General features: G+C 31.9%; 1 protein-coding gene across 1 annotated transcript in view; it reads right to left on the bottom strand.

The window, feature by feature from the left end:
• Positions 1 to 10497, bottom strand: part of LOC106692530 (uncharacterized) — a 13225-nt gene extending 2728 nt beyond the window's left edge. Inside the window, exons 1-3 of the mRNA XM_014438513.2 lie at positions 10356 to 10497; positions 9451 to 9629; positions 5861 to 6090 (exon numbers count right to left, since the gene is read on the bottom strand). Of these exons, the coding sequence (XP_014293999.1) occupies positions 5861 to 6090; positions 9451 to 9629; positions 10356 to 10417 (471 nt within the window). The 5' untranslated portion in view covers positions 10418 to 10497. The remainder of the gene's footprint in view (positions 1 to 5860; positions 6091 to 9450; positions 9630 to 10355) is intronic.
• Between the last annotated feature and the right edge of the window lie 251 nt (positions 10498 to 10748).

The following is a 10748-nucleotide window of genomic DNA, read 5'->3' on the forward strand; positions in this document are numbered from 1 at the left end:
CCTCCTCTGCCAGTTATCATCATGTGATGGGGAAGTTCCTTGAATGCCGCTGGGAAGCTTCAGTTGCTTCTTCATCTCAGATATTGCTGTAAAATCTGATTTTGAAAATAATCTGGCTTTTATCTCTAACGATTCACTACAGCTTGGATTACTGTTGGTGCTTCTATTAAAAAAAGTAGAACTTATTTTTATTATTATTTTTTTCTCTCGACTTCCTCTTAAGTTTTAACAAGTAGAACTTATTTATGAAGAAATTCGCGAAATGGGAGTCTCATGAGAAGTAGGAAACAGAATCCTTATGAAACTGTAAGAAATAAATTACTACATCCTTCCAGTGATACCCCTCCAAATCCAATTCTATTATATCAGTTTTATGGCAATCCTCCTATATACGTTTCGGTCTACCCCTCAGACGTTTACCCATCGGCTCAGTGTTTATTAATATTTTAGGGATCCGCTCGATACTAAGCCCTACAACCTTACACGCCCATCTTATACACCTCAATGCTATAACTTGAATTATATTTACTTATAGGTGTAGGTCCCTTAATTCAGTGTTGTGCAGTCTTCTAAATTCTCCTGTTAATTCATCCTTTTTCGGTCCGAATATTTTACGTAATAGTTTATTTTCTAAAACCTTAGGCACTGTTCATCCCTTAGTGTAAGAGGCCACGTCTCGCATCCATAAAGAACAGTGGGAAGGATAATAGTTTTGTAAATTATAATTTTTATGTTTTTGCACAGAAGGCGCGAGCTAAGCAATTTCGAAATTGAAAAATAACAAGCATTTCCCGCCTTGAACCTCGCTTTTATTTCCTCAGAATAATGATTAACTAACTTCTTTGGTATTCCCTGTTCAATCAGAATATTATACAGCTTCTTGCGGTCAATCGAATCTTAAGCCTTTTGGAAATCTATACAAAGCTGATAAACCTACCCCATTGTATTCCAACTTTTTCTGCAAGATTTGATCAATAGTTGAACGATTTCGTCTAAAACCACAGTGGTAGTCTCGGATAATTTTTCCAGCGTATTCCGTGATTCGACTAGTTAAGGTTAGCGTGAATATTTTATAGCATACAGGAAGGAGTGAGTTTCCTCGATAGTTATTACAATTCGTCGTCGGCCCCTTTTGTGAACAGTAATAAGTAGAGACTCCTTCCATTCCTCAGGCATCTCCAAAATTTCCCAGATCTTTTTAACCAAAAGGTGTATTTTACAAACTCCAATTTCACCACATGCCTTGATTAGTTTACTAGGAATATTGTCAGTTCCCACTGCTTTATAGGGTTTTAATTTTGAGATAGATACCACAAAACAGTCATGGATTAAACTGTAATATGTCTTAAAACAAATCCAGGTTCTAGAGGGATGTTCCCGATTTCCTAAATCATGGTTAGAAAAGAGGTGACAAGAAAAATATCAATTGGGAGAACCTTTTTGACAGCAGGTGTTCAGGTCCGACATATTTTTTTTTACTTTTGAAAATTAAAAAATCTGATGCGGTGCACAGATCAGACAACTTTCACTTACCAGGTTTCTTTGAATTGAAATTAATACTATTTCATTTCGGAACTGTCATTTTTATATCATTCACTGTGCAATACTTTCAAGTTATCATTTTCCAAATGAGCTTTTCAGTCGACGTATTGGCTAGCTCCAATCAAAACAGTTTCCAGGAAAGTACATTTAATAACAGTTATCGTTGCTAAAATTTAATATTTTTCTCTTGAAAACGTATAATATCCATAGAAATACAAAAATAAAACAGTTTACCAAAATATACATTCTGCTTTTAACTATTTAATCAATTATAAATTGTTGTACTGAAAGATCGCTGGTTGACTGTGAGTAATAATAAAAGGAGATGATCTGGGTGCGGCAAAGAAAAACTCAAAAGTTGTATTAGTACTTATTATGATCCAACGTTTCGCCCCTCATTACAGGGCTTCATTAGGTCTAAAAAAAAAGATACAAACACTTAAATGGGGTAAAAATAAGTATGACGATGTCAATTAAGAATAAAAAAAAAATTGAAAAGCGGCGCTTAATAAGAATAACAAAAGGCTTTGGACAATTAAAGAAAACGAAAAAGAATTAATAATTAAGGAAATACAGGCATACAAGAGTTTTTTTTAAATCCCCCTCCCTTGCCATTTCTTGCATACTGGAAGCGGAAGCAGTGGGGTAGTGCGCTGGGGTTTGCGCACGCCACTCCTCTCAAAAATTAACAATTTTTTTTTATCCTTTTGTAAATTAATTATAACAATAACAATGTTGGGGGGAGTTCCTTTTAATTATTATTGGGAACAAATTTTTACTGTGGTGCAGCCCAGCGCCCGGTTGAGCGCCTTACTGATGGGGCTGCACCTTGACCACTATATCCGCGCATCATTCTGGGTGCCTCGTGCGGTCCAACCCTCCTGGGCCCTGTTTCATAATAAAGTACAAACTAATACTATTAGTCTTATCGATTTAATTTAATACAATTAGACTGGCTTGTTCAATAGTAACTTGTACTTTAGTCCTTTTTAACCTCTGTAATATCATTAATAGAATCTGTAAAATCCCTATTATGAAAAAAATAAGTATTAGTGTAATTACCACGTTTTTTCTATACTTGTAGTTTGAACTAATACTATTAGCTTTCATTATGAAACAGGGCCCTGTTCTCAGTCTGGGTCAGCTTCCTCCTCTTCCGGTAGCTCGCCGATGTCGGGTGTCAAGCCCTTCCCATTGTGATAATGACCTCCCTGAAGAAGGAATAATTCTCTTCCTACATCAAACGGGGGAAGTTCGACTCAGCGAGGGCAAAAATCCCGGTCTTTCTGGACAACCTGGCTCGGTGACCTTCCACGGCGGATCAATCTACTATTACGTGTTCTGCTGTTTCAGGAACTCCGCACGTGGGGCACCGGGGGTCGATGTTCTTTTCAAAGCTCTGCAGCTTTCCCCAGAACCCTCCGTGTTCTGTTAGGATCTGTGAGACCCAATAACCTGGTAGGATTCATTTAGCCTTCAATCTAGAAAGGACGATAGGGAAGAATTTTCACAAATTAGCGCCCTTCTGGCTTGCTACCCACCGTCAATTCCACTCCTCTATTGAATCCTCCCGTAGCAGTTTCTTTCATAAGTTTGGAGTCTCATCGATCCTCTTTCGAAATTCCTCCGGTAGCGCTTCCAGTCCCTGCCTCTTTACTGCATATTTAAGGACATCCTTTCTGAGGATGAGGTCCAGGGGCATCGCTCCGGCCAGCACCTGCAACGCCTCATGTGACACCGTTCTGTATGTCTTCGTGATCCTTAGCTTCCAATTTCTGTATGGTGGTCAATCTTCTCTTCTGTGTCACGTGAGGACGCTACATCACCTAAACAATCTTGACTTCCCCAATTTGTTTAAAATGTTATGGGGATGAGAGCTCTTTGTACATTTCTCCAGCAGTCCACCCCTCGGCATACCTCTCAGGGATACAAAAGTATGCGAAGAGTTTTTTTTTTTATTCTTAGTTGACATTGTTAATTTATTTTTACCCTATCTAAGTATTTGTATCTTTTTTTACCATGATGAAGCCCTACAACGTGAAGCAAAACGTTAGCTCATAATAAGTAGCATTACAACTATTTGAGTTTTTCTTTTGACCGCAACCGAACCATTTTCCTTTTAGTTTTTTAATAAACTATTATAGAACTAATATTGAAAATACTATAATGATTTTATGGATTTAATCATCCTGCCAGCTGAAAGGTTCGTGTATAGTTTAAGGTAAATCAAAAAAGTAATTATTAAATATTTATGGTAACAAGCAGACATTATCAAGTGGCGAACTGGGCTGCACCTTGCAATTAAAACATTAGAAAAGACATTTTATTGATGCGATTTTTGTCAATCTCCATTACCTTCTACGACTTTCTATGTTAAGTATTGTTATTTATAAAATATTTGGTTTTCCCACGATTCACAAAAATTCTTATTTCTGGAAATATGTTTTCCTCCTAAATATTATTTTCAAATCCTTTTATAGTTTATTTCGTATATATATATATAGTTCGTTTTCACCACTATACGTAAAATTAGAAATAGTTAATTACCGATTATAATAAAAAATATCCATTAAGTCTCAGTCTGTTTATTTTCTTATTATTCCACTTTTACATTTCGGACCTTAGAGCCATTTTGAGGGATGACTTACTCTACATATACAATGTTGTCAAAAATTATAGCTATTCTGCCTTTGTCAGATTATATTTTTGTTTATCAACCTATTTTTTATCCAACTATTTAACTTTTTATAATATTATTACTTACAATCGCACTTCCTAATATGACCTTATAACTCTCCTTATCATAGAATGTGTTGTTGGTAGTAACCATAATCAAAGAATGTATTGTTGGTAGTAACCATAATCAAAGAATGTATTGTTGGTAGTAAACATAATCAAAAAATGTATTGTTGATGATACCCTTAAGCAAAGAATGTATTGTTGATTAAGAGAGGTATAAGGTTATATCAGAAAGTGTTAATTGTAACAGTACTACAAAAAGTGAATTAGTTAGACAAGAAATATGCTGATAAACTAGAACATAATCTAACAAGGCAGAATAGCCTGCAATTTTTAGACAACATTGTAGCTGTGGTGTTTAGAACAAGTTATCCTTGAAAATGACCCGAATTCGAATACTTGTTTGAGACTGGTTTGTTTATCAATTTAATAAAAAATATCCATTAAAACTCAGTCTGTTTATTTTCTTATTATTCTATTCCTACGTTTCGTAGGATGTATATATCAACAATACAATAACCGTATATATGGATGTATGTATATATATTATGTATACTCTTCAAATCATCAAAATTAAAGTTTCTTTAGCAGAAGAATTTTTTTAAATACGTCATTTAAACCCTTGTAGATTGTTTCAATAAGGATGATACCTAGTTAATATCAAAGACCATTTACTTAAACGCTGACTTGTCGAGTTTAATCATAATAGTTAGAGCCGTTTTTCAGTTTAAAAAAAAAAAAAAAAAAAAAAAGAAAAGTCAATTCTATTGTCAATTTTGATTTTATCGAAAACGTTTCTGTCATATTCTAGGCCCGACGTCTCAAAACGTCTCAAATGCCAATGATTTGGTTATATGTAAGGACGAAAGGTACCTGCCAGAATATATTTGGACAGGTATAAATGATTGAGCTATCTTAAACTAACATTTGAACAACCAATTTAGTTTGGCATCGAAGATATCTCAACATACTGCACAAGCAGTAGTCAAAATGAGGGAACTAGAAGCAAATGATAAAAGAAGATACGTATGGAATGGATTTTTTTTACAGGAAAGGGTTTGGTCGAAGGCAATTCAAATATTTTTGATGGTTGAATTAAATATCATCAGTTAATTAGAAAAATATTCTATTGAAAGGAATGGTCTCAAAAACGACTTTGGAACCTATTAAAATTGCCTTTATCTTCTCAGCGTTCAACTTCTTCTCTCCACTGCTTAGTGACATAAGATAAAAAAAAAATGAAGTGTAGTGAAGAGGTTAAGGAAAAATAAACTGCCACTGAGAAGATTGAAAAACAGGAATTTTTTATTGTTTTCAAGAATAATATTAGCATCCATTAGAAGCAATGAATATTTAATGAGGCGTTTGGTCGTAAAACATGGTAACTGCAAAAATGGAAACTTTTAAAAAGTTAAACTGTTTGTTAATTACAATTTTTTATCTTTCGCCAGTATTCACTCACTCGCTAAAGAATCTTTCGACAATTTATGAAATCAAACTTTAAAAAGTCATAGGTAATTTGGACGATGTGTGAACAGACTGAGGGTAATGATGGAAGATTAAATAATAATTGACTCACATTTATTGAATGTACGAATACTGTTTCTTTGAAAAATTTGTAAGTTTCTTCATAGTCATGCCATAATGAACTGGTGAAGAATTGATGTGTAGCGTGATACATACCAAAAAGGGTTGCTATTTTTATTGGGGTATAATTTCTCCTTAAACAAAAACGCAATACTTCCTGATACAGATCTCTCATCATACGCCTTTCTTTTTTCTTTTTGTAAAGCACTTTGCAAATATGGCCTATAACATCAAGTAAATTTAGTAGTTATGGGGAAGATTTACGTTCATCAACAGTCAGAAAGATATCTTAAATATTTTTAGAATAAAATGTTACAGTACCTATTAAGTTAGTATTGCTTAATATTTTAGGCTTATCTGATCACATTACTAGATTGTGCACTCTACTAAGTTTTATAGTATAACCTCTATATTATATATTATCATTATTGACCTTGATATTAACACTAGTGACCCTCAAAGCCATTGCTGGCGTGGTTTCAGATGTAATGTGTATAATTTCAATATAACATGTTTCCATAATGTAGAGATGAATTATTTAATGTAAGTGTTAAATGTGGAAAATAGATCAGGTACAAGTGATTTCTATGTCCACAATGTTCATGGAAGATTTAAAATTCATATGTAGAGTTCTACTACTGGGTAGTTTCTCTACATGCTGTATCATATCATTATCATTATGTCATTATGATCAAATTTGCTTTTTGTATTTTTTATACAGTTGTAAATATCAATAATTAAAAAATAAAATTCACATGTATTAATCTCTCTCAAAAAAGGTTTATGATAAATAAGTAAGTATTTAGAACATTCTAATAATGGTTAAAAATATTAAGTTAATGTGACGATTTCTGAAATACATGTAAATGGTAAGATATAATGTAGATTAACATTTTCAGACATATTTCTCCTTACACCATTTCTATAATTGATTTTTTCATTCGAGAATAATTAAAAGACCTTTTTAATTTATTTGGATTTTTTCAACCACTAGATTATGTTTCTCAACCCCATAAAGTAACGTAAGTAAGTAACTTAACAATAAATAAAACTGATTTTGAATACAGTCGTAATATCGTGCCATTGAGTTCAAGAACATATAGTACAAGAGCCGGGAAAAAAAAAGGCAGTTATCTCAACCCAATTTTTGATTACTTTAATGAAAACTAAGTATAATTACTAATCAAAATTGAAATGGGTCTGCCAAGTATAGGTAGAGGGAATTAAAAATGGCGGCTGTTTCAAAACCTTAGAAAAACATTAATTTTTCATTCAGAGCTCTATATCTTAAAAACTACCAACAACACTAGAACACCTAAGAGCACATTATTAAAAGTTCTCGAGATATAGCTTATTAAAAAGCAAAATTTCTTAAAAATCTACTGAAAGATTAGTATTAAGTTAAGAAATCTATAACTCAGGAACTATGTGACGTACAGATGTCTAGCAGCACTCAAATTAAAACTAGTATAATGGACTATAAACAAGTTAATGACCTTTACCTTCCTAGGAATAGTAGTTTCCATGATATTTGTTAAAATAAATTGATTTATAGTTGTTCGGACGATAAGTTTGATTTATGAAAAACTTTATTTCAGAAACCATTGGATGTACAGATGTCTGCTAGCGATAAAAAAAACTAGTTAAATTTACTATAAAATAGTTAATAATTTTTATCTTTGTAGGAGGAGTAGTTTTTATGATATTTGACAAAATAAACTCACAAAATGTTAATTTCTAGTCGTTTTTATAAAACGCTGGATTTTTGAAAAAATATATCTCTCGATCCAAAAGATGTACATATGACTATCAACACTCAAAATAAAGGAAATTTAACTTATTATAATGTAGTTTATGACACTTATCTTCGTAGGAGTAGTAGTTTTTATGATATTCACATATGAATATAAATTGAGCAACTAGAAATTTCTCCGAACAACAATAAATCAATTTATTTTAGCATATTTCATGAAAACTATTACTCCTACGAAGATAAACATAATAAACTACTTTATAGCTCATTAAACTAGCTTTAATTTGAGTACTAAAAGAGATATGTACGTCAAATGGTTTTGGAGATATAGATTTCTCAAAATAAATTCACTAACTACTGATTTTTCAATAGGTCCCATACAACCTTTTTATGAGATGTTACTTTTTAAAAAGCTATATCTTGAGAACTATTTATTTTAAATAGTTCTATTAGGACTCATATTTTAGCAAATTTGCTGATCTTTAAAAGACGTTATCTTAGGTTTTCTTGTGTTGTTCCTACTGTTTATGATATAGAGCTCTGAATGAAAAATTAATTTTTGTTATCGCTTTGAAACAGCCGCCATTTTGTATTCTCCCTACCTATACTTGGCAGGCTCATCAATTTTGACTAGTAATCATACGTAGTTTCATTGAAGTAATCAATAATTAGGGTGAGATAACTGCCTTTTTTCTTCTCTTGGGCTCTTGTACTAATAGGTCATAAAATATAGGTCTTATAGTTAAATAAATTAAGTCCTGTAGAGGAAGTAAGATAGTTGAACAATTCTTTACTGCTTCCACCTTAATTTCTATTTTAGAGTCCTAAAATTTAAATAAGTGGTTTGTAAAAATTTCTTATAGGCCATTCTCTACCTCTAAGAACCTTTCTTTCTCAAGGAATCATCAGAGCTGTTTAGTAGTCTATGGTATGTAAACTGTGCATAATACACTGAAAATTATTGTCATATAACGATCGAGCTTCATTATCTCCCTGTTATACAATAGTTATAAAAATTGATCGGTTAGTTAATTTTTTTTTACCAAACTGAAGCTCAGTTCCACTGCCAATAGGAATGGTTTGTTTGGTATCTTATAATAATTACCACTGATATTGTTGGGCTATGGTTGCTTGGGATTAGGAATTAGGGATGCTTTCAGAGAAGCATGTATCATGGTGGTTGCAAGTTGGTAGCTGGTGGGGTTAAGTATCCATTATCAAATCTAATATATAAAGTTTATTAGCTTATCGTGTATTCTATGAGATCAATGACCTTCAAAAGTTCAGATAATCACTATCTGTATTATCGCTAAATTTCATTATGTTTGTACCACTATTGTTTTCTACAATGTTTCCCAAGTTTTTTTTTTCTTTTTTTTTTTTACTAAAACGGATAAGAGGAACTAATAAATATACATTGTATTTTTCATTTTTTATAAATGATGAAAACCGTCTTTATATATATGTTTGTACCGACTTATACTATATATGGTGGGGTGTATTCATTTCACTAGGAGAAAGTACAAATAATGTCGTTTTCACTGAATTACTTCAATTTATTCAAAGAGTTTAAAACATACCTTAATGTATAATAAGGTATGTTTTATAAAGGCATAAAATTGATTGTCGACATGACTTTCGAATTTTATTCCATTAATTAGATTCACTTGGCTATGCAGTACTCATGAAACATGCTTGTATCAGTCAAATTTAACGCGGTGAAACCGTTATAGTATTTTAAGGAGCAAAGAAAGTTTTACATTTTTTAATAGCTCATATTTTTATCGTCAACCATACCTAAGGAAAAATATTATATATTAAGAAATTACGTATGATTTCTATTTTGGCAGGCATTGGACAATTTTTAATTTTAATTGCATGATCTTCATCTAATATTGTCCAAACTGTTATTCTAGGTGGCACTGGTAATGGAATACGACAAATTACTTCTTGATGCTTGCATTTTTTGCGTTTTTTAAGTTTAAACACCTTCAGTTGATCAGCAGATCTAAAAAAATATTACAAAGTTTTACTACTACTATTAAGCAGTAATACAACATTTCCTCTGATTTTGAATATAACATAAAAACTTTCTAAAAAAAGTAATGATATCGTGAATTATATTCAAGAAAAATATTTTTAAAGTTGTGAGTGCACGCTTTCCGAGGCTTCTGATTGCACTAAAATGAAAACAAAAATTAATTTAACTAAAACTATAAATTAGAGGGCACAAAAAATTTGCTGGTACTATCAGAAGTAATTGTGTGAGGTTTTATCCAAATTTGTGCGAGAGGATTTTATGACAGATGACAGAAAAGACCACTATTTGTTTAATTATCTAGGATCAATAATTTAAAAAAGGAGATAAATTCACAAGACATTCATAGACGCTGGTGTTTTGTTTTGTTTTTTAAATTTTTTACTTCGTGTCTATTTTACTATACTCTTACATTATGCTTAAGCTGTTTTCCATGAAACCTAGACGTTTGCACTAAGTGAATAACATCTTACTGCTTAGAACCTTCAGACCGAAATAATCCATTTGGCTGTTAAAAAGGCTTTATTGCTCAAAGTATAGTACTTTGTTACGAGTTCTGTACTTACTAACCATAACTTTCTTCATAACATATCATGTAACTCAGATTCATGCATGCATTCCCACAACAATAGGCCGCAACGGCGTCTTATTTAATTTTATAAGTGTTATGGAATTACGGAATGGAATTGTTCTTACCTAGTTAGACGTAATTTTATTTTATTGGTAGGTTCAACAGGACTGGGGGCGATTTCTGACATTAAATAGGTGTCCCAAAATAGATAAACAATTTATTTCTACATTTACTATTATTAAAATAGAATGCTATAATCAGTATTTTCACACGTGTTTTGTTTTACATACATAGTTTAACTGAGATTGCTACATTAATTTTTAATTAACATCATGAACGGTAATTTTAGTTTCTAATTGCTTTTATTTAGGATTATTTCGAAGTAGATGCCTTCCTTATTTTAATGATCTGAATAATAACTTTGTTTTATTATATGTATTACACTAAAAAGAGGGGAGGGGAATACAAAAATGTACTCGTATATTCTAAAATAAGTCTTTCAACCCTTTTAATATTGT

This window comes from Halyomorpha halys, unplaced genomic scaffold (assembly GCF_000696795.3).
Source record: "Halyomorpha halys isolate HHAL.00 unplaced genomic scaffold, Hhal_1.1 Scaffold59.1, whole genome shotgun sequence".
In the NCBI taxonomy this organism is placed as follows: domain Eukaryota; kingdom Metazoa; phylum Arthropoda; class Insecta; order Hemiptera; family Pentatomidae; genus Halyomorpha; species Halyomorpha halys.